Source organism: Narcine bancroftii, chromosome 5, assembly GCF_036971445.1.
Source record: "Narcine bancroftii isolate sNarBan1 chromosome 5, sNarBan1.hap1, whole genome shotgun sequence".
In the NCBI taxonomy this organism is placed as follows: domain Eukaryota; kingdom Metazoa; phylum Chordata; class Chondrichthyes; order Torpediniformes; family Narcinidae; genus Narcine; species Narcine bancroftii.
Window position 1 is genome coordinate 174,760,333 of NC_091473.1, and position 25,756 is coordinate 174,786,088.

The window sequence follows — 25,756 nt, forward strand, 5'->3', positions numbered from 1 at the left end:
TTCCTCAAATTTGATGCATGCTGTCAAGACCTTCAGGACAAAGAGGTCCCAGGAAAATGGGGAACCTTCACTTAAATCCTTCACTGCCACCCTTGATGATGTTCTGCATTCTTTGTGCTGCTGAGGAGTTTGCTGCCTCAGCCATCATAGAAACATAGAAGATAGGAGCAGGAGTAGGTCATTCGACCCTTCGAGCCTGCTCCGCCATTCAACGAGATCATGGCTGATCTTAAAGTTCAGTACCCCATCCCCGCCTTCTCTCCGTAACCTTTAATACCCTTATACTGAAGAAATAGATCTAATTCCCTCTTAAATAGATTTAATGAACCTGCCTCTACTGCCCTCTGTGGCAATGAATTCCACAGATTCACCACCCTCTGGGTCAAGAAATTCCTCCTCATCTCGGTCCTAAATGGTTTGCCTATTATCCTCAAACCATGGCCCCGGGTTCTGGATTTTCCCACCATTGGAAACAACCCATCTGCATCCATTCTGTCCAGTCCTGCCAGAATTTTATATGTCTCTATGAGATCCCCTCTCAATCTTCTAAACTCCAGCGAGTACAATCCCAATTTGCACAATCTTTCCTCATAAGTCATTCCTGCCATTCCAGGTATCAGCCTGGTGAATCGCCTCTGCACTCCCTCCATTGCAAGAACATCCTTCCTTAGATAAGGTGACCAAAACTGCACACAATACTCCAGGTGTGGTCTCACCAAGGCCCTGTTCAGCTGCAGTAAGGTATCCTTGTTCCTAGACTCAAACCCTCCTGATATGAAGGCCAACATACCATTTGCCTTTTTAACCGCCTGCTGTACCTGCATGCTCGCCTTCAGAGACTGGTGTACAAGTACCCCTAGGTCTCACTGCACTTTCCCATCTCTTAATCTATTGCCATTCAAATAGTAATCTGCCCTCTGGTTTGTATTACCAAAGTGGATAACCTCACATTTATCCACATTGTAGTGCATTTGCCATGTATCTGCCCAGTCCCTCAATTTATCCAAATTACACTGGAGCTTCCTGACCCCCTCTTCCGTGCACACAACCCCTCCTAGCTTAGTGTCATCTGCAAATTTGGAGATATTACATCCAATCCCTTCATCCAGATCATTAATGTAAATTGTGAACAGCTGGGGTCCCAGTACAGATCCCTGTGGCACCCCACTGGTCACCGCCTGCCACTCAGAAAACGAGCCATTTATCCCAACTCTCTGTCTTCTACCTGCCAGCCAGTTCTCAATCCACATCAATACTTTGCCCCCAATCCCATGAGCCTTGATTTTGTAAGCCAGTCATTTATGCGGGACCTTATCGAAGGCCTTTTGGAAGTCCAGGTGCACCACATCCACTGGCTCTCCCCCATCTATTTTACCTGTCACCATCTCAAAGAATTCCAATAGATTTGTCAAGCACGATTTACCTTTTGTAAATACATGTTGACTCTGTCCAATCCCTTCTCTGCTAGTCATATGCTCCGCTATTACATCCTTAATAATGGATTCCATCATTTTGCCCACTACTGATGTAAGGCTCACCGGCCTATAATTCCCCGCTTTTTCTCTACCCCCCTTTTTAAATAGTGGGGTAACATTAGCTACCCTCCAATGCATGGGTACTGATCCTGAGTCTATCGAGTTCTGGAAAATAATTCTTAAAGCATCTGCTATCTGAATGGCCACTTCCTTAAGTACCCTAAGTCCTTAGGATTTATCTGCCTTCAATCCCATCAATTTCCCCAAGACCATGTCCTTAGAGATACTGATTTCTTTCAGTTCCTCCCTTGCATTAGTCTCTGTATTTCCCAACATCCTTGGGAGGTTATTTGTATCCTCTCTTGTAAAAACAGAACTAAAGTAAGAATTTAATTGGTCTGCCATTTCCTTATTCCCCCATTATATATTCCCCTGATTCCGACTGCAAAGGCCCTACTCTGGATCTCACCAATCTTTTCCTCTTGACATATTTATAAAAGCTTTTGCAGTTGGTTTTTATATTTGCCGCAAGCTTACTTTAGTAATTTATTTTTGCTCTCTTGATTAATCCCTTTGTCCTCCTTTGCTGCATCTTGAACTGCTCCCAGTCTTCGGTTGTGGTACTTTTTTTGGCCAATTGATATGCTCTCTCTTTGGACCTAATGCTGTCTCTAATTTCCCTTGTTATCCATGGTTGAGTCACCTTTTTTGGTTTATTTTTATGCCAAACCGGTATAAACGATTTTTGCAATTTCTCCATTAGATCTGTGAATGCTTTCCATTGTCTATCCACAGTCAACTCCCCCATAAACACCACCCAATCAATCTTACTCAACTCCCGTCTCATACCATCATAAGTTCCTTTATTTAAATTCAGGACCTCAGTCTCGGTTTTAATTTCATCACTCTCCATGTCGAGTGAGAATTCGATCATATTGTGATCACTCCTACCCAAAGGGCCTCGTACCACAAGATTGTTGATTAGCCCCTTATCATTGCATAATACCCAATCTAAAATGGCCTGCTCCCGAGTTGGTTCCTCGACATATTGGTCTAGATAACCGTTCCGTAAACATTCAAGGAATTCCTCCTCCTCAGTATTTTTACTAATTTGGCTAGTCCAATCTATATGCAAATTAAAGTCTCCCATGATGACAGCTGTTCCCTTATTGCACGGTTTTCTAATTTCTCTTTTAATACCTTCCCTCACCTCTACACTACTATTTGGAGGCCTATATACCACCCCCACTAATGTTTTCCACCCCTTGCTATTCCTCATCTTCCTCATCTTCCGCATCTTCCGAGTTGATATCCTTTCTGTCAATCGTGTCGGTCCCTTCTCTCACCATCAATACTACCCCACCTCCTTTTATTTCTTGCCGATCCCTCCTAAATATCGTATACCCCGGGATGTTAAGTTCCCAGGCTTGCCCACCTTGCAGCCATGTTTCTGTAATCCCAATCAAATCATATTTGTTTATCTCAATTTCCACAGCTAATTCATCTACCTTGTTCCGAATGCTTCTTGCATTAAGACATAAAGCCTTCAGATTTGCTTTTTTCACCCTCCTTGCTCTTTCTGATTTTTTACTTTCGCTGCCTAACCTAACTTTTCCTGTTTTATCTTTTCTGTCCTTTGCCCTATCATACAGGTTCCCACCCCCCTGCCAAATTAGTTTAAACTGCACCCGACGACTGTACCAAACCTAGCTGCCAATATATTGACCCCTTTTGGGTTTAGGTGTAACCCATCCTTCTTGTAGAGGTCATGCCTTCCCCAAAAGAGATCCCAATGATCCAAGAAGCCAAAACCCTGTCCTTTACACCAGCCCCTCAGCCACACATTCATTTTTCTTAACCTTCCATTTTTGTCCTCAGTTGCACTTGGCACAAGTAGCAAACCAGAGATCACCACCCTGGCTGTCCTATTTCTTAGTTTCTGTCCTAGCTCTCTGTAATCCTTTTTCAGTACTTCCTCCTTCTTTTTATCTATGTCATTGGTACCCACATGTACCAAGACATCAGGCTGTTCGCCTTCCCCTTTTAGAATACCCTGGACCCGATTTGAGATATCCCGCACCCTTGCACCAGGGAGGCAGCACACCATGCGGGCATACCTATCTGGCTCACGGAATCTCCTGTCTGTATTTCTGACAATGGAGTCCCCAATGACCACTGCATTCCTCTTTACCTTTTGGTCCACCATGCCAGGCTCAGTGCCAGTGACCTGGTCACTGCTGCCAGCTTCTGTCAGGTCATCTCCCTCAACAGCATGCAACAAAATATACCTGTTACTGAGAGGGATATTCACAGGTGTGCTCTCCATTTTCCTGGTATTTTTCTTCCCTTCCCTGACAGTTACCCACTTACCTGACACATCTGGTCTTGGGGTAACTATGTCCCTGAAAGTTGAATCTATCAACTCCTCACTCTCCCTTACCAGCCGTAGGTCCTCAAGTTGCAGCTCCAGTTCCCCAACTCGGTCCTTAAGGAACTGTATCTCGGTGCACCTGACGCAGATGTGGCTATTTGGGAGGGTGGGACTCACCCATGGTCCCCACATCTAACATCCAGTACAAAGCACTAATCCCATAGGCATGACTGATTAAAATAATGCCACTTACCTTTCTCCTCGCCTGCTTTTGCCTAAGCCTGTTGAGCCAAAGGCTGGAAGTCCCACTCCTTCAGTGCCCCACTCACTCAGTGCGCCACTCCTTGCTGGCCGCTCCCTCCCCTTTTACTGGCCCCTTGACCAATTAACCTTTGACCAATTAACCCAGTCACTCTCTCCAAGCTCCTGCTCCTCTGACTCACAGCTCAAACTCCAGCTGCCTCCTCCTCAGACTCCCAGCCCGATTTGAGTAGCAATCCTTGTGATGCTGGGCTTACTGCTGGATAGGGTGTTAGACTGGTCTAACATGAATCCACCCCATGTCACCAGGCCAGCTCAAAGCAGATTATCTCCTGCTTTTCTTTCCTTTTCCTTCTTGATGCTGCAACTTCTCATAGATCCATTAGGTTAGCTCTTTTGGATCAGTCTCTTCCCTGCTTGGGTTGTCTGTTGAGACCACAGATTCTCCCCTGCCTAGAATCGCTGCCAGCAATGTTTTCACATCCGCATTGACATGGTTTGAATATGGAAGATCTGTCTTGCTTATGGTCAGAGCATGCTACACTCCGGCAGCGGTGCAGTCAGGTAGCCCAGTCCCATGTCCCTTGCATCTGTTGCCCTTCCACAGAATGACAGCATTAGTGACCTACTACTGTCACTCTGGCAGTCCCCTTGTTGCTGCTTGTAGCAAACCATGCAAGCTGAAAGGTGTATTTATGGAACTGGGTCTTGATTGCCTCGAGCTGCTTGTGGTCATCCTGCATTGGAATGTCCTCCTAAGCCAACCATGCTGCAGACAAAGTACACCTGCATACCAAAGACATATAAAAACACACACGAATGGCACACATAGAGATGGTTAATTGATTAACCACAATCAAGTATGAAATCCACATAAAAACATACAAATTAAAAAAAAGTATGAAATCCACATTTGAGTTTGCCAATAACCTGGTCTGATTGGTGCCTGTGGTCTCCCACATGAACAGGTGACAAAATGCTTTTACAAATATTTCCAGCCCCAACCAGAGAGTAAACATTCATGGCCAAACTCAATCACATCCCACCGTGAGTTTGGAACCATAAATGAAACAGGTGGCATATTTCAGTGAAGATGATATTAGCCAAGAGCAAATTCCTGACAGCTTGATACTTGTTGATGTAAATATAGGTTATTTGTTCCATGTAGACCAGTGTGTAAACAGCCTCCTGCTGAGTGTCCTTGAAGCAGAGTACAGAAGAGAGATAGAGGGCCCTGTAGCTTGGTGCCAGGACAACTATCACTAAAGTTATCACTGAAGAGGAGGGGTGGCGCTCACTCCCCGCTCTATATCATCAGGTGGTATTAGTAGACAGCTTTAATTTCCACAGAGTTGATTCAGATACAAAGGTTCTGAACTTGAAGAGGGGTAACTTTGATGGTATGAGATGTGAATTGGCTAAAATAGATTGGTAAATGGTACTTAAAGAACTAACGGTAGAAATGCAATGGCAATCGTTCAAAGATAGATCGGAGCAAGTACCACAGATGTACATCCCAGTTTGTAAAAAGAATAAATCAAGGAGGGTAGCACATCCGTGGGTAACAAATGAAATCAGAAAGAGTCTCAAATCCAAAGAAGCACCATTTAAATTAGCCAAAAAAATAATATTCCTGATGATTGGGAGAAATTCAGAGTTCTGTCGAAGGGGGCAAAAGGATTAATTAGGAACGATAAAAGAGATTATGAGAGAAGCTGGCAGGGAATATAAAAAATGACTGTAAAAGTTTTTATGGATATGCTAAGAGAAAGAGGTTGGTTAACACAAATGTGGGTCTGTTGCAGACAGAAACAGGTGAGTTAATCATAGGGAACAAAGGTATGGCAGACAGTCTGAATGACTACTTTAGTTCTGTCTTCACCAAGGAGGACATAACTAATCTTTAGGAAATTGTTGAGGACCGGGGACCTAATGTGAGGGACGGAATAAAGGAAATAATTGTAAGTCGAGAGGTTGTATTAGTTAAATTGCAGGGATTAAAGGCCGATAAATCCCCAGGGCCAGATGGTCTGCATCCAAGAGTGCTGAAGGAAGTAGCCCAGGAAATAGTGGATGCATTAGTGATAATTTTTCAAACCTCCTTAGATACTGGATTAGTTCCTGAGGATTGGAGGGTAGCCAACACAACCCCACTCTTTAAGAAGGGAGGGAGAGAGAAACCGGGAAACTACAGACCAGTTAGCCTGACATCAGTCATAGGGAAGGTGCTAAAGATGCAATCGCAGTACATTTGGAGAGTAGTGGTATCATCGGATGAAATCAGCATGGTTTTGTGAAGGGAAAATCACGTCTGACGAATCTAATAGAGTTTTTTGAGAATGTAACCAGTAGAGTGGATGGGGGGGAAATCAGTGAATGGTGGTACATCTGGACTTTAGTAAGGCATTTGATAAGGTTCCGCACAGAAGACTAGAGTACAAACTTAAAAAAGCATGGTATAGGAGGTGTGGTATTAAGGTGGATAGAGAATTGGTGGCTGATGGACAGGAAGCAAAGAGTAGGAATAAATGGGTTCTTTGCAGAATGGCAGCCAGTGACTAGTGGGGTACCGCAGGGCTCCGTGCTGGGGCCACATTTGTTTACAATATATATCAACGACTTAGATATGGGAATAGATAGCAAAATCTCAAAATTTGCAGATGACACAAAGTTGGGTAGTGGGGATGGCTGTGTTGAGGACACTAGGAGGGTGCAGAGTGATTTGGCCAAGTTAGGCGAGTGGGCCAGGACATGGCAGATGCAATATAATGTGAATAAATGCGAGGTTATCCACTTTGGAGGTAAGAACAGGAAAGAGGACTATTATCTAAATGGTATCTGTTTAGGAAAAGGGGAGATGCAGCGAGACTTGGGTGTTGCTGTGCATTAGTCGTTGAAAGTGGGTTTATGGGTGCAGCAGGAGGTAAGGAGGGCGAATGGTATGTTGGTATTCATAGCAAGAGGATTTGAGTACAGGAGTAGGGAGATCCTACTGCAGCTGTACAGGGCCTTGGTGAGACCACACCTGGAGTACTGCGTGCAGTTTTGGTCGCCTTATCTGAGGAAAGATATCCTTGCCTTGGAGGGGATGCAGAGAAATTTACTCGGCTGATACCGGGGGTGGAGGGACTCGCATATGAAGAAAGGTTGGATAGACTAGGCTTGTATTCTCTGGAATTTAGAAGATTGAAGGGGGATCTTTTAGAAACATATAAAATTCTTAAGGGATTAGACAGACTAGACGCAGGTAGGTTGTTTCCATTGCTGGGAAAAACCAGAACCAGGGGTCACAGTTTAAGAATAAGGGGTAAGTATTTTAGGAGTGAGATGAGGAAAAATTTCTTCTCTCAGAGGGTGATAGATCTGTGGAATTCTTTGCCACAGGAAGTAGTTGAGGCTGGTTCCTTGACAATATTTAAGAGTAGGTTAGATTTGGCATTTGTGGCTAAGTGGATCAAGGGGTATGGGGAGAAGGCAGGAACCGGGTTCTGATCAGCCATTATCATATTGAAAGGCAAATGGCCTGCTCCTGCATCTATTTTTCTATGTTTCTAAACATCTCCAGTGATTTGTCTTGGTCTACCCACATTGCATGCAATAGAAAGAAAGCCCACCAGCACCTCGACTTCCTCTGAAGGCTGAAGAAATTTGGCATCCCTCAACAACTTTTATAGATGCACCATTGAAAGCATCCTATCAGGGTGCATCACTGCCTGGTACAGGAACTGCTCTGTCAAGAGTGAAAGAATTTACAGTAGGTTGAGAATGTGACTCGGCCATCATACACACTCCACTCCCCTCCATAAACTTCATCTACAACTCCTGCTGCCTTGAAAAGCTGCCAACATATTAACAGTGCTATCCCACCCCAGTCACACTCTCCTCACTGTCAGGAAGAGGCGTGATATATCACACACCACCAGATTCAAGGACTATGTCTTTCCTGCTGTTATCAGATTCCTGTATGACCCCCAAAAACAATGAAGTTATATTGCTTTTGCTCCATACCAATTGATCTCTCTCTGCGACTCTTCATTTTTGAACTGTCTTCCTTGTTGTACTAAGTATAATGTCTGCTGGTCTGCTTGCAAAACAACCTCTATCACTATATTTTCTAATTCACAGTTGGTGTAGCGGTTAGCGCAACATTTTATAGCTCCAGCAATCGGGACTGGACTGGGGTTTGAGCACGCTGTTTGTAAGGAGTTTGTATGTTCTCCTGTGTCTGCATGGGTTTCCTCCCACTGTTCAAAGCATACTGGGGGTGTAGGTTAATGGGGTGTAAATTAAGAAGCACGGACTCGTGGGCCAAAATGGCCTGTTACCGTGCTGTATGTCTAAATTTTTAAAAATGTGACTATAAACTTGAACTATTTATCCTGCTCTGGCTATTGTCTTTGTCATGCTACACTCCAAGAACAATGCCATGTCTGGGAGCAAATGGATATTAGAGGAGCTTTAAAGTCAAGCAAGATGGGGGGGGAGTTCAAGTCACCAAAACACTCAGTGTGTGACATTTATGCCAATAATTCGATCACTCTCAATACTGGAGGAGCACCTTTAAAATTGGAAGACCTACAAAAACATGACTAGTATTTTAATTTAGCTTGAATAAAATAATTTACAATAAACTTAAGGCTGCTAGTTAATTCTACTCGGGGGAGAAACTTCTAATGTGGTTAAACTTACCCATAACATTTTTTAATAGCAACCATATGTCAAAAGACAGAAGACCTTGAAATTATAACATACGCTACCTTGTAGAATATGCTCAGAGCTTCTTCTTCAGATCCTCACCAACTGAAGCCAGTCTTTTAATTTTATGGTCTTCACAATATCAAGAACCATCTACGAGCATCAACATCAACAAAAGCTAGGGATCAGACAAAATCTTGGTGTGGAAAGACTGTACTTGAGAACTAGAGTGGCCTCCAGCCAAGCTTTTACTGTAATAGTTATAATACTGGCATCTATTCAATAACGTTGTTAAGGTACATTCAGTTCACAAAAAAGGACAAATTATTAGCAAAGTAATGAAGTTGTCCTTGTTCGTGCTTTCAATCAGCAGTTACTCATAAATAACCTTCACTAATATTTAGATTTAGGTCATGGATTCATAACCTCATTCCAGCCATGAGCCAAAGAGCTGAGTTTCAGAGGGGAGGTTAGCGTGCCTGTCCTTGATGTCATGGTAGTATTTAATGAAGGCTTCAGGGTGCTCAGGTATTAGTGGTTATGGATATCAAACGATTCCATTCCAATGGTTGGAGTCATACCTCACACAAAGGAAGATGGTTGTGGTTGTTGGAGGTCAATCATTCTGTCCCCTCATTGCTGGAGAACCTCAGATGAATGTTCTCAGACCAAGAATCTTCAAATGACCTTCCCTCCTCCACAAGTGGGAATGTTCACTGATGATTTTACAGTTTTCAATTCCAATTGCAACACCTCAGCAAATTAATTACTCCACAACTGCATTCAATAAGGCTGATACTTTAAAATGAATACGCATCTCCAAACATCTGTGGATGAGTATGCCCCACCAAATCGTTCAGGGTTTTCCTCATCCAGAAGTCCGCAAACTGCTGAGAGCCAGATCACAGGCATTTAAGTCCGAAGATTCAGATAATTACAGAAAGAGCAGGTATGCCCAGGTCATCTCCTGGGTGAAGTGGAGTTTTTGGATGAAAATGGACACAACAAAGGATACCTGACAGATATGGCAGAGTCTAAATCACATAACTGACGTAAACCCAAACCCAGTGCAGTAAGAGATGGCAAAGCGTCATTCTCAGATGAACTCAATCCCTTCTATGCCTGATTCGACCATAAGAAATAGAAGAACCTCCACTGTGCACTCCCACGTCCACTGATGATCCTCTCCTGTCTGTATCAGAAGATGACGTATGGGCTACCTTCAGGAGAGTGAATTTGAGAAAAGCATCTGGTCTGGATAGAGTACACAGGCGTGTATTAAGAACACGTGTTAACCAACTTACCAACCCATTCATGAATATCTTCAACATCTCATTGTGCAGGGCATGGTGGCCACCTGTTTCAAACAGGTATCAATCAGAATGCAGCCCAAGAAGAGTGTGGTAACCTACCTAAATGACTATCAACCAGTAGCACGCACATTAACCGTGATGAAGTGTTTTGAAAGACTGGTGTTGAAGCATAACAGCTCTTGTCTTAGTGGCAACATGGATCCATTCCAATTTGCCTATCTTTGCAATGGCAGATGCCATCTCATTGGCTCTACACAAAGTCCTGGAACACTGGGACAGTGAAGATGTATATATCAGGATGTTCTTTATCGACTACAGTTCAGTATTTAACACCATCATCCCTTCAAAGTTGATCAGCAAACTACCAGACCTGGAACTCAACACTCCACGGTGTAATTGGATCCTGGATTTCCCCACCTGCAGACTACAATCAGTGAGGATGGGTAAGAACATTTCCTCCACAATCACCACCAGTACTGGAGCAGCACAGGCTGCTTTCTTAGCCCCCTGCTCCACACCTATGATACTGGGACTGCGTGGCTCAGTATGACAACTACACCATCTACAAATTCCCTGATGATACCAAGGTAGTGGGTTGTATAAAAAGGGATGATAAGTCAGCATACAGGAAGGAAAATGAAAACTTGGCTGAATGGTGTATTAAACATCAACCTCACACTCAATGTCACTAAAATTAAGGAGCTGATTGTTAACTGCAGGAAGGGAAAACTGGAGGTGAACAAACCAATCATACTGGGGGATCAGAGGAGGAGTATGTGAGAAGTTCTTGGGCGTTACTATCTCAGAGGATCTTTCCTGGACCCAACACATAATGGCATCATGAAGAAAGCATGTCAGCACTTCTACTTCCACAGGAGTTTGCGGAGGTTCGGTATGATATTGAAAACCCTGGCAAATTTCTATAGACGAGTGCTGGGTGGATAGTGTGCTGACCGACTGCACCATGGTCTGGAATGGGTTGGTAAGTTGGTTAACACATGTTCTTAATACACGCCTGTGTACTCTATCGAGACCAGATGCTTTTCTCAAATTCACTCTCCTGAAGGTAGCCCATACGTCATCTTCTGATACAGACAGGAGAGGATCATCAGTGGTCGTGGGAGTGCACAGTGGAGGTTCTTCTATTTCTTATGGTCGAATCAGGCATAGAAGGGATTGAGTTCATCTGGGAATGACGCTTTGCCATCTCTTACTGCACTGGGTTTGGGTTTACGTCAGTTATGTGATTTAGACTCTGCCATATCTGTCAGGTATCCTTTGTTGTGTCCATTTTCATCCAAAACCTCCACTTCACCCAGGAGATGACCTGGGCATACCTGCTCTTTCTGTAGTTATCTGAATCTTCGGACTTAAATGCCTGCAAAAAGTAGTGGGCATCACAGGCAAAACCTTGCCCACCATCGAGAACGTCCACAGGGAACTCTGCCATTGGAAAGCAGCAGCAATCATAAAGGATCCACACCACCCAGCACATGCTCTGTTCACTCTGCTACCATCAGGAATGAGGTATAGATGACACAGGACATGTACAAGTTCAGGAACAGCTGCTACCCCATCACAATCAGACTCCTCAACAACAAACTCAATCAAGGACTCATTTAAGGACTCTTACCTTTGCACTTTATTGATTTTTTCCCCCCTCTCTCTCAAGTCAGTTTGTTTACATTGTTTTCATGTGTGTGTTGAGTCAGGATTTTTTGCACTGCCATTAAATGGTAATTCTATCTCACCCACAGAAAAAATTCATGCATGTACTCTGACAATAAATCTGAGAAGTAGTAAACATTGATTGTCTTCTACACCTAACCACCTATCCTTAATATTCAATGGCAGCGGAAGGAGTCACGTGATAGAGTAGTGGCCGGTCAGGAAAATGGGAAAAAAAAGTTAGGAAAAAGCAAAGCATAACAGAAATAGAGTACAAGAAATAGAAGATAAAGATACAGAGAAGAGAAAGAAGATGGCTTCCAAGAAGGAGAAAGTAAGAACAGCTAGAAAAAAAATTAAAAAGTCACCAGAAAAGAAGGAAGAAGGCCTTACCTGCAGGAAGGAACAGGATGCTGTGGTGACGAGGAGTGCCCGACCCTTGAGGTTAGTACCTGCCCTGCAGGGTCGCGACCGCCAGCCGGTGCACTACAAAAATGGCTTTCGGAGCCAAATAAAAGTGCGCAATCAGAGGAGAAAGAGGACACTGGCGGGAGGGGGGTTCAGCAGAGGAGCGGGTTGTCACAGACCGAACAGCTGAGAGACGTCCGACACCAGGGCTCTCAGCTGGAGGACGAGGAAGACAGAAGAGGGTGTGAATAAACAGACGTGGAAGACAGACGGAGGGAAGATCGACAAGAAGACCAATGACAAGAAGCACAACAGACGAACAGCCCAAGAGGGGAGGAACAGCAACAAGAGACCCAGCAAGAAGAGGTCCAACAAAGAGATATAAGAAGCTCATCAGGAAAAACAGAAGAGACACAGACACAAAGAAGAAAAGAAGACACAAACACAGATACAGACACAGAAGAAGAGGAAGAAGAAGACCAAGATCTTCACAGAGAAAGAGAAGGTAAAATTGATGGACAAAGAGAAATAAAAGGTAAAACTGATGAAGAGAATATAGATAAAGTATTTTTTGAAGAACAAATGAGATCATTAAAAGAATGGTTGTCATTAGAATTTAATGCAATTAAAAAGAAAATGAAAAGGACAGAAGATAAAATGTAAAGGTTAGAACTGGTAATGACAGAAATAGGGAAAAGAGTAGAGAATGTGGAAGAGCGGGAAGTGGCTGTAGAAATGGAAGTGAATGACTTAAGAGAAAAATTGAAACCACAAACACATCAAAAACCAAGATCCACCTTAGTAAAAATTTTGAGATATATGACAAGAGAAAATATATTGGAACGGGCAAGGAATAAAATTAAAGAAGATAATAAACCATTGGAATATAAGGGTCAAAAAATATTTTTTTACCCAGACATAAGTTTTGAACTCTTAAAGAGGAGGAAGGAATTTAATACAGAGAAATCAACTTTATGGAAAAAAGTTACAAATTCATACATCCAGCCATGCTTAAAATATTTATACCCGGGGATCAAAACAGACTGTTCTGGGATCCAGAGAAAGCACAAGAATTTGCAGAACGTTTGCAGGACAGGAGAAGAGATGAAGAGATGTAACAAGAATGAAGAATGGCGATAAAGTATATATAAAGATGTAAAAACAATGGATATGTAAGAACTAATGAGGGAAAAGAGAAGGGAAGGAAGGGAGTAAGGGGGAAAAAAAGAAGAGAGAGAACTTTGTTATACGTGTTAAAAAAAATGTTTTCTGGAGAGGGCTGGGTGGAGGGGGAATAACCGCCACTGCAAAATCAGTTAACGCTGCGAACAAGATCGCAACCCAAATGAAAAGGGGAGTTGTGTTTGCTCAGCAAGGGGTATGGGGCAACTCAGAGAAGGGGAGAACTTTTGGGGTTAAGGTATTAGTGGATGTGGGAACTGCAGGGGTACTTTGTCTTAAATATGTTGTCTTATATTAAGTGTAATGAGAGAAAATTATGAAATGAAAATGGGGAAAAGGGGGATTGAGGTGGAAAAGAGATGTATGCAAGATGGCCATGATGAACTATATGACTATAAACATTAATGGAATACATAACCAAATTAAAAGGAAGAGGCTATTAAATTTATTGAAGAAGGAAAAAATAGATATAGCATTTGTGCAGGAAGCGCATCTAACCGAAGCAGAACATAACAAACTAAAGAGAGACTAGGTAGGACACTTAACGGCAGCATCCTATAATTCAAGAGCTAGAGGTGTAGCCATACTAGTTAACAAAAAATGTATCAATCAACAAGGAGGATCAAAAGTTTATGCAGGATATTTTTTTGAAGATTGCAGACACAAAAGGAAATATATTGATAGGAGGGGATTTTAACCTTAATTTGGATCAAATGTTAGATAAAACTGGACAAAAGACAAGTAAAAAGAATAAAGTAGCCAAATTTATGGTTAATTCAATGCAGAAAATGAAACTTATGGATATATGGAGGAGGCAACACCCAAGAGAGAAGAAGTTTTCATATTATTCGAGTAGGCACAAAACTTACTCAACGATTGATATGTTTTTGTTGTCAGCCCATATTCAAGGGAGAGTTAGGAAAACTGAGTATAAAGCTAGATTACTATCAGATCATTCACCCCTATTATTAGCAAAAGAACTGGAGGACATCCCACCAAGAACATATAGATGGAGGTTAAACTCCATGCTACTTAAAAGACAGGAATTTAGGGAGTTTGTTGAATGCCAAATTAAAACATATTTTGAAATAAAGACAGGATCAGTGAAAGACAAATTTATATTATGGGACACAATGAAAGCCTTCATTAGAGGGCAGATAATAAGTTATGTAACTAAGATGAAAAAGCATTACAATCAGGAAATAGAGCAGTTGGAAAGGGAGATAGTAAGTACAGAAAAGGAATTAGTAAAAATGGATGATATAATAAAAAGGAGAGAACTGGCGGACAAAAAATTTAAATACGTAACATTAAAAATGTACAAGGTGAGGAAGAACATTATGAAAACAAAGCAAAAGTATTATGAACTGGAAGAAAAATAAAATAAAATATTAGCCTGGCAACTTAAAACAGAACAAGCTAAAAGAATGATACTGGCATCAAGGAAAAAGGACAAACAAATTACATATAATCCAACAGAGATATGAAAATTTTAAGGAATTTTATGAACAATTATACCAAACTGAGAATGAGGGAAAAGATGATAAAAGAACTGCCGAAATTGCAAGAAGCGGAACAAAACAAACTAATAAAACCAGCTGAAATAGAGGAAGTAGAGGATATATTAAAAAAGCTACCGAACAATAAAACACCAGGAGAAGATGGATTTCCAATAGAATTTTATAAAACATTTAAAGAGTTATTAATTCTGCCTCTCCTGGAAGTCATGAACCAGAAAGAAGAAACACAAAACTTACAGATTCATGTAAGACAGCAATAATTACAGTAATACCAAAGACGGGGAAGGATCTACTAACACCAGCATCAGAAAGACCAATATCTCTACTTAACCCAGACTATAAGATAATAGCAAAATTATTAGCAAACAGATTGGCCGATTGTGTACCTAAAATAGTAAAACAAGATCAAACTGGATTTATTAAGAAAAGACGAACAGCGGACAATGTCTGCAAACTTATTCATCTAATTCACGCAGTTCAAGGAAATAAGAAACCAACAGTGGCTGTTTCTCTAGACGCAGAAAAAGCCTTTGACAGAGTAGAGTGGAATTGTTTATTTAAAGTATTACAGAAATTCAATTCACTAGAAAAATATATAAATTGGATTAAAGCATTGGATAATGGACCATTGGCGAGGGTAACAGTAAATGGATATGTATCGAGTCACTTTAAATTAAGTAGGTCAACTAGACAGGGATGTCCACTATCCCCCTCATTGTTCGCCTTAGCAATAGAACCTTTGGCAGAACTGATAAGAATAGAAAATAAAATAAAAGGGATAAAAATAAAGGAGGAGTATAAAATCAGCTTATTTGCAGATAACATCATAGTATACCTAACAGAACCAGAGGTATCAGTAAAAGAATTACATAAGAAATTGAAGGAATATGGAGAAATATCGGGGTACAAGACCAATGCAAATAAAAGTGAGGTGATGCCAATGAGTAATGCAGACTATACAGAATTTAAAAAAGAATCACCATTTAAATGGCAAACACAAACAATCCGATACCTAGGGATCAGGTTAGATAATAACTTAAGCCACTTGTACAAACTAAATTATCAGCCACGAATAAAGAAATTGCAGGAAGACTTAGTACATTGGAAAGAATTACCGCTAACTTTGATAGGGAGGGTAAATTGCATTAAAATGAACGTGTTCCCAAGGATACAATACTTATTTCAAACATTACCAATTCCCTTAACAGAAAAATTCTTTAAGGAACTAAAGAGAATAATAAGGAAATTCTTGTGGAAAGGGAGGAATCCAAGGGTAGCATTAGATAAATTAACAGAGAGGTACAATCAAGGTGGTTTACAGTTACCAAATTTTAGAAATTATTATAGAGCCACTCAATTGAGGTATTTATCAAATTTTTACCAGACAAGGGAAAAACCAGATTGGACTAAGATAGAACTAGACAAAATAGGGGAAAAGGTTCCGGAACATATACTTTATAAGTGGGATGAAAAGCTGGTGCAATATAAAAACTCACCAGTACTGCATCATTTACTTAATATATGGAAGAAGATCCACTTAGAGAGGAAATTAATGAATGATCAAATATCAAAATTACTATTGACGCAAAATCCGCTAATCCCTTCTACAATAGACAACCTTTCCTTTAGATAAAGGGAGTGAAAAGGAATCAAAAGAATCGAAAACTGTTTTTTGGGAAATAATTTATTAACATTTGAACAGTTGAAGTACAAATATGGAATAACTCATGGTACAATTGATTTTCATCAATTGAAAGCTTATTTAAAGGATAAGTTGGGAAACAGCTTGAGATTACCTGAAGGAAGCAGCTTTGAATATGTGATTACAGACAAAATGATAATCAAAAGATTTATAACCAACATGTACATTAAGCTTCAAGATAAGGATGATGAAATAAACTATAAACAGAAGCAGAAGTAGGAAAAGGATCTAAACATAAAGATAAAAAATGAAATATGGGAAAGTTATGTTCTGGAACTATGAAGAATACAATAAACACAAGGTTACGCATGATACAGTATAATTGGTTACACAGAGTATATGTTACTCCTCAAAAATTAAAAAAATGGGATTCAACATTATCAGATAGATATTTTCGTTGTGGGAAGGAAATGGGAACAACATTACATGCAACTTGGGCATGTACGAAAGTAAATACATTTTGGGAAGAATTAAATCAAATACTAAATAAAATTACAAAAAATAACATACCAAAAAAACCAGAGATATTTCTTTTAAGTAACATAGGAAGTAGAGAATTAGGCCTCAAATTGGATAAAGCGCAAAAATATTCATTATGATAGCCTTAGTGATAGCAAAAAAATGTATAATGTCAACTTGGAAAATGGAAGAGAGCATGAGTATATAGCAATGGTTCATGGAAATGAACAAATGTATTCCATTGGAAAAAATAACATATAATTAAAAAAATAAAGTCACAATCTTTGAACAAATTTGGGAACCATACATGGAACATATCAGAGAGAGCTTGCCTATGACCTCCATCCCCTAAAATGAGAATGAAAATGATAAGAAGACAAAACGACTAGATTCAGTGTGCAATAAATAGATGATGCATTTTTCTGGTTTATTTTCCTTTGTTTGAAAATATTGTTTTATGGTTTTATTGTATTGTATATGTTGAATATTTATGGGTATTGGATGGGTGAGGGAGGGAAAGGGGAGAAAAGACCACTGTGTAAATTTAATGACATATATTTGTACATATTTTGGTTGATATGGTTCACAGTATGAAAAATAAAAAAATTAAAAAAAAAATTCAATGGCAGAATCATTTTATCACAGCTCCCACCATCAACATCCTGTGAGTAGGAGGGTTGCAAGAGCTACAATGGATGGAAACTCTATTACCTGCATTCTCCATCCAAACTGCATACATCCTGGCTGAGAAATATATTGCTGTTCCTTCACTGTTACTGTGTCTGCATCCCAGACTTCCCTTTACAACAGCACTGTTGAAGTACCTTCACCAGAAGGAATGCAGAAAGGAAGAATGAGGCTCACCATCATCTTTTCAAGGGCAGATGAAGAAGAGCAAACATGTTGGCCTCGCCAGCAAAGCCAAGGTGTGCAGACTGGCTGGATGCATCACAGTGTGGTATGGAAGCTGCTCTGCTCAAGAGCAGCTGCAGAGGTTAGTGAATCCAGCTTAGAATCTCACACAAACTCGAAAAAGAGCCAATATACTGAAGGACCCTTCTCGCCCCAGTCATACTCTCCACCAGGAGTGTGAAATCGTGCATCAGGCTGAAAGATGGTTTCTTCTCCACAGACATTAGGTTCCTGAATTAACCCCACAACAATGCTATCATACTGACCTTGCTTTGTACTACTTAATCTTTTCTTCATTGTAATTCTATACTTTGAAATCGTACTCTTGTTCTACTTTATATGGCTGTAGGAATGTTAGAGTTAACCTGTTAGACTGCTTGTACCAGGTATATGGCAACAAACAAACAAATTAAAAACTTAAATGAACAAGTAAGAAACAAAACATGAGGACATCAATTTTTAGTAATCCAGAAATCAGGGGTATATACCCAAATGTTGTGAATTAATAAACTATATAGATAAGCTAGCCAAAATAAAAACATAATTTCTGCATAATTCAGTAATGAGAGAATTAAATTTTAACCAACAAAAGCCACTTACCGAGTTGTCCCCTGTTTTTCCTGCCATGATTGCACGAGATTTAGCTTTTGTGACAGGAAAAGACTTAATATATGACTCAAACATATGTTTGGCGAGAGCACGGAGGTCTGCAGACACAGCGTTCAGTTGATCGGTATCACTGGAAATTTCAGCCAGGAGTTTCTCCTTTTCAGCTTGTGGCATTCTCCCAAATCTAATTGCTACAAATTAAATATCAACAACTGTGAACACTTAGTTTTAAAATAAATTCTATACTTTGTCAATAAATCATTTTGTTATGAACCGCGTGTAACGAGCAGCAACAGACAATGAACCAGACAGTGTTAATTTTAAAACATTGATTTTATTTCTCACTCCAAGTTTTAAACTATCCTTGACATTAAATCTATCCCCAACTATATGCAGGTGTCTAGTACATGTGTGTGTGATATACCCAAACCATTACAGTCAAGGCCAATATCTCGAAAGTTACTTCAAAGTTCAGTTTTTTAAATTCAGTGTTGAAGTGTAGGTCTTTGAAATTTGATGCCCAGAATTAATGTTGAACTGATGGGAAGACTGGAGTTGTGGCTACAAATTCTCCTTGTGTTGCCTTTGAAGAAATGTCCATCCACACAAGCTGTGCTCATAACACTCCTGGTCCTTTTGTAGGCAAGACTTGAACTGGGCGGCCTCCACAAAGCTTCCAAGACCCTGGCACCGGTCTCTCCAAGTGACTTTCACTGTTAGTCACAATCAAAATGAAGCACTTTGCTTCCCAAAAGACCCTCCCGACACAGGTCAATCCACCGAAAAGGCCCAGCCATTCACAGAGCAGGCTTTGCTCTGAATTCCACAGAAATGGCCGGCCACAAGACCTGCTTCAAAAAGCTGCTTTCTCTTCAGCCGTCAGAATGGTTCTCCCTTGCAAAATCACAATGTCTTTGCAAATGTATCAAATCTGGAACAGACCGTGACAAGCCTTCCCTCAGTTCTTCCAATGTATCGAATTGTCGGTGGGCTGTGACTCGTGTTGTAATGGTGCTTGTGTGAAATGTTAAATGTTAACTGTGACCATTAGTTCCTCCTGTCTATACCATCCCTTACAGTGATAATCTCATTTTACTAAAACAGGAGCTCGTCACAATATTCACAAAAAGGAAGGTAGAGAAGATCTTTTTGTTTTTCAGTAATCTAATTGATATATACATTGTAAATTGGCCTTTAATTGCTTAGCCCAGCTTGGAGAAGGAGAAGACTTGTTTTTCACATGGGAACTCATAATTTTCATGATGACTTAGAGGCTTCCATCCTTTTAAAAAATCCTCCAAGTACACTGGTAAGATTAATATAGCCCTATCCTTGAAATAACATCTTCATTTCAGTTTTGGTTCCAGTTCCAAAACCACCATGTAACAATCCAGAAGTGTTATTTACTCTATATATTCCCATGTTCCTCTGTATCAAAATTGGGTTGGATATTTCTCTCAGTCTCACTGACCACTTGTCACACTTACACACACTCATGGACACTCTGGGAGGTTTTACGTGGAATTTACCGCCTTTAAGTGTCAAACGTATAGCATGTTCCTAGTCAGAACCATATGTGGTCTGATTTCAGAATGCAGCAGGATAAATCCTTAACCAATTAAGCGCAAGAATCAGTAAACAAGGAGGTGTAAATTAGAATGTTGAATATCAATATCAGGTCGGATAGAGAAAGCATACAAAGAGAGAATAAAAGAGAATGGATCAAGCAAAGTTCACAAAGGAATCAGTAAAAAAAAAACCAAATGTTACTTTTATAGAAGCTGAAGGACTAACGTAAATGTAAATTTTCAGTGCTACATAGGTTGTTTAGAAATACCATTTATAGGATATACAAAAATGCAACAATACCTGAAACCCGAGAGACTTAACACAGACCCTCAATCGTCTGATGCCCCAAACATGTTCGAACTTTGAGGACTTCCTGATGGTGACTTCCCGATGGTGACTGCGAACGTTGTTAACATGGACAAGGACAGACTAAAACTCCTCTTCTCATGAGTTGGACCCCTTGTCTTGATCAATGATGCCAAATTGTGTGCGGAAGCCATGGTTACACTGAAGGTCCAGTATCACAGAAGGATGAATGAAGTCTACTCAAGGCGCCTCCTGGCCTCCAGGAAACAGTGACCCGGTGAGTCGAACGCTGAGTACCTATGGGCTCTCTGGGGCCTCGGCAGGGTGTGCAACTGCAAAGCTATGTCAGCTGCCTGGAATGCTGAGGACCTCATCCAGAATGCCTATATGGCCGGCATTCGGTCCAAATACATAAGACAGTGACTTCTGGAACAGAAAGTACTAGACCTGCAAGGGGCGGTTAAATTAACAGAGACGCTGGAGGTGGCCCTCCAAAACTCAGATGACTACTCGGCCGTTATCTTGGGATGGGGGATCATCCCGCGCCGCGAGCGACTGGTTGCAGGCATCACTGCACATCTCTAGCAACCTGACCTTGGCCGCCATGGCAGGTGATCACCCCAAATGCTACTTCTGTGGGCAGGGCGAGCACCCGAGGAAACGCTGCCCTACCAAGGAGGCAGTATGAGCTAGATGCAGGAAAAGAGGACATTATGCAAAAGTCTGCCAGTCTAATCCGCTCGTGAAACTTAGCAGAGCCATGTGTGGACAGCTGCCACCCCAGTCAGTATGATCGGTGTCATCTTCTCTGTGGACTAATGACGCCATGTGCGAGTCATGGGGGCTGCCATCTTGGACCATGTGGCCAGCGCTATTTTCTCGGGCCTACAGCACTATGGGGGAACAGCGAAGGTGGCCATCTTGGGAATTCGGGCCCTCATTGGACTCGGACAGCAAGTCTACACTGGCCTCCATCATCCTGAACCAAGAGGGACCACATAAACTTGCCAGGTCCATGATGGACGTCCAGGTAAACAGGCATGTAATGAACTGTTTGTTTAATTGAAGGAGTATGGAAAGCTTTATTCACCCCAATACCACTAAGTGCCTATTCGTCAAAGTACAGCCAGTCAACCATAAGATATCACTCACATCAAAATTGCACAAGGCAGATGTCCATGGGTCCTGTGTAGTGACTTTGACCGTTGGAGGCACAGTTTACAAATATTTCAGGATCTTCGTTATGCCGCAGCTCTGTGTTGCCTTGCTGCTGGGGCTGGACTTCTAGTGCCAACTTAAGAGCATTACATTGAAGTTTGATGGGCCCCATCCCCTCTTCACCATTTGCAATGAACAGTTCCTAGATGGGCTTCTGTGCATGACCTGTGGGGTCTTGACCCTCAAAGTCACCCCTCACTGCTGTTCGCGAACCTCACCCCTGACTGCAAGTTGGTGGTCCCCAGGAGCAGGGAATACTGCACCTCAGACAAAGCATTCATCAAGTCAGAGGTTCAGCATTTTTTGGGTGAGGGCATCATTGAGGCCAGCAATAGCCCCTGGAGGGCCCAGGTGGTTGTAATAAAGAAAGGAGTAAAGAATAGAATGGTCATAGATTATAGCCAGACCATCATCAGTTCAATGTGTACCCACTTTCCCGCATATCCGATATGATTAATGAAATTGCACAATATTGCATATTCTCCATGATCAACCTGAAGTTGGCCTATCACCAGCTCCTGATCCGCCCAGAGGACTGCCAGTATACTGCAGAGGAGGTTTTCTCTACCACTTCTTCTAGGTCTCCTTCAGCATCACCATTGGGGTCTCAATTTTCCAGCAGGAGATGGACCCCATGGTGGACCACTATAAACTGCAGGCCATACTTTGATATGTGACCATCTGTGGCCATGACCTGCAGGACCATGATGCCAACCTTCGAAAATTTCTCCAAGCTGCAAAGTTCATGCACCTTATTAATATCAAGGAGAAATGTATGTTCCAGACATCCCAACTAGCCATTCTTGGCTGCGTGGTTGAAACCGATCCTGACTGGATGTGCCCTCTATTGGAGCTACCCCTTCTCCACACCCTCAGAACCTTGAAGAGATGTCTGGGTTTCTTCTCGTGCTACGCTCAATGGCTCACCCATTGGTCAAAGCCACCTCGTTTCCCCTGCCAGTAGAGGCCCGAGCAGCTTTCGGATGTATCAAGGATGACATTGCCGAGGCACCAATGCATTGCTATAGAGAGTCCACACCATTCCAAGTGAAGAGCTATGCATCTGACTTTGTCCTGGCTGCCACACTCAACCAAGTGGGCAGACCCGTCGCCTTCTTCTCATACACTATCTAAGGTCCTGAAATCTGCCACACCTCAGTCAAAAAGAATGCCCAGGCCATTGTGGAGGCAGTACGCCACTGGAGGCACGACCTCACTGGTAAGCAATTCACCCTCCTGACAGACCAGCGGGTGGTCGCTTTCATGTTCAATAATAAGCAGAGTGGCAATATCAAAAATGATAAAATCCTCAGGTGGAGAATCGAACTGTCCATCTATAATTATGATATCCTGGAAACTTACCGAGCCTCTGGACGCCCTATGCCGTGGGACTTGTACCCATATCTAAATTGACAAATTGCACACCCTCCGCAACAACCTCTGCCACCTGGAGTGATTAGTTTCTTCCATTTCATTAAAGACTGGAACCTACTATACTCCACTGAGGAAGTCAGAACAATGACCAAAAACTGCCAGGTCTGGGCCTTGTGCAAACTGCACTTTTACCACCCTGACAAGGTGCACCTGATCAAAGCTACTTGCCGCTTCAAGTGCCTGAGCATCGACTTCAAGGGGCCTCTCCCTTCCTTGAATAGGAACGTCTACTTCCTTATCGTCATTGACAAACACTCACGCTTCCCTTTCGCCATTCTCTGCCTGATCATGACCACAGCTACAGTCATCAAGGCCCTCTGCAATGTTTTCATGCTCTTTGGATACCCCTGCTTCATCTAGTGACCTCATTCATGAGTGACGAGCTGCAGCAGTTCTTGCTGGCCAGTGGTATCGCCATGAGCAGAACCATCAGCTACAATCTCAGAGGGAATGGACAGGTGGAAAAGGAGAATGCCACGGTCTGGAAAACCATCCTCCTGGCACTGAGGTCATGTGGTCTCCCTGTTTCCCACTGGCAAGAAGTCCTCCCATACGTGATCCACTCTGTATGGTTGCTCTTACATATGGCCACTAACAATACGCCTTCCCTAGGAAGTCTACTTCAGGGACTACGCTGCCCGCCTGGCTAATCTCCCCGGGACTGGTCCTGCTTCGGAAGCATGCCAGGCAATCTAAGACTGACCCACTGGTTGAGAGGGTCCACCTCCTCCACGCAAACCTATGTGGCCTTCCCTGATGGGCGCGAGGACACAGTCTTGAACCAGGATTTGGCACCATCGGGCACCCCTCCGACTGCTATTGACCACCAACAGACACTCTCCCCCACTGCTATCTTGGGGGTCCCTGAACCTGCTCCATTCCCAGCAACTGTTGTCACCCATGATGCATCAGCACCACACTTCCTCCTCCTTTCACCTCTCCCTCCCCCCCCACCCCCCCCCCCCCCGGTGAACTGTAACTGGTGACGACAGACCAACCCTACAGGCTGCTCAGGGTGCCAAGGCTGCGCCCCGTTACCACATAGTTCACTGCGGCATTGGAGACCCCCTGACAGACTTGACCTGTAAAATATGTATGAGTGTATATATTTGCTTAGTTTTCTTTTTTTTACCCTGCAGGACTCTTCTTAAAAAGGAGGGGTGAATGTGGTAAACTACTGTTATACTGTGATTGGCTACTGCTGGCTGGACACACCTTCCAAGACTGATCCTACCTATAACTGCTTGCATGCTCCCTATTCATCCTGCCATGATCAATCGATGAGGTTGTTTGCGGCTCCAGTCTATAGTCAATACAAGTCTGCCAGTCTTTTGTGGTAATTGATGGTGCATCAGCAAGAAACACAATGGAGCACCTAATTGTGCCGTTAGCGCAACACTGCTACAGCCCCAATGACCAGGGTTCAAATCCCGCGCTGTCTTTAAGGAGTTTGTATGTTCTTCCTGTGTTTGCGTGGGTTTCCTCTGGGTGCTCTGGTTTTCTACCACCGTTCAAAATGTACCAGGAGTTGGAGGTCAATTCAGTGTAAATGGGGGCCATGAGCACATGAGCTGTTACCATGCAGTAGGTCTAAACTTAACAGTTTAAATTTTAGTAATCCAGAAATCAGGATTCTTGCCTAAAGACCCAAAAGATTTTCTTTTTATTAACTCCAAGGGAAGAATAAAATTGATAGCTGTTTGCAATATATGTTTAATTGACACTTGTTGAAGCTTGAAATGGTCCTTTCATTTAGCATGGATCAAGAATAGTGCTTTTGCAAGACTAAAAATTGGCAAACACAGTAAAACTCTGCTAGTGTGGTGCACATGGGATTTTGATGCTGCTGTACTCGATTTTCTGTATGATTGGATATTATTCCTATTATTACTATAAGGCACTTTTAATTAACATAATTTTTGAAGATGACTAACAGCATTATAAAGTATCCAGAACCTGTGGGGATTAGTAGATGTCGGATAAGCGTATTTGCCGGTTGCTTGAGATTGCATGCTGTGTGATTGGTGAACTAACGACTAGGGATGCCAATTTTAATCTTTCTTATTTTTTACTGATTTATTTTCCGTGATTTTCTTTTTGCTGGTTGCTTTAGGCTGTCAGTTGCTTGAATTCTGGACAAGGGGGATTTTACTATAACAGTTTTCCAGTAAACCTTGTGAGTTAAAAGGGAACCAGGGCCCAGTGAAGGGAAAGGGAGCATAGAACTAGTTCCCTGGTGAGATTCAGGGGACCCTCGGCAGATATCCTCTGGTAAGCCAGATAACAAACCATAAAGATTTTCAAATGGATTAATGGGATGTTACTGCAAGTCTATGTGGCAAGGTGTATACATTACTTCTTCAAAATAAGATTGTTGTGGGCACATGTCAGGTTTGTAACTCTGAAGTGTTCTTAAAAACTTATTAGACAAAAAAATGATTCATCTGCTGTTTAATGGAATTGTGCATGCATAATTGATAGAAGCTGACTTCAGAGTTTTCCCTTTTTCCCATGCACCATTTCAGCTGTGAGTAATGAAATTATCCTTCTAGGTTAGGGAAGAAGTTTAAACATGTGGTAACCATTTGAGAGACAAGTATTTGGAAATTTTTTTTAAGATTCCAAATACTTTATTATCCTATATCTACATTTCC

The 25,756-nt window shown here is 41.9% G+C and overlaps 1 protein-coding gene across 12 annotated transcripts in view; it reads right to left on the bottom strand.

The window, feature by feature from the left end:
• pparg (peroxisome proliferator-activated receptor gamma) overlaps positions 1-25,756 on the bottom strand; it is a 202,766-nt gene that overhangs the window by 14,710 nt on the left and 162,300 nt on the right. For 9 of the 12 annotated variants that reach the window (XM_069939855.1, XM_069939852.1, XM_069939847.1 and 6 more), the window contains one exon: positions 18,567-18,766. The exons of 1 other annotated variant lie outside the window; for it this stretch is intronic. In XM_069939855.1, the coding sequence (XP_069795956.1) occupies positions 18,567-18,766 (200 nt within the window). Of the gene's footprint in view, positions 1-17,627; positions 17,879-17,916; positions 18,310-18,566; positions 18,767-25,756 lie in introns of those variants that run through there. 2 more of the 12 variants (XM_069939856.1, XM_069939857.1) reach the window with 2 other exon arrangements.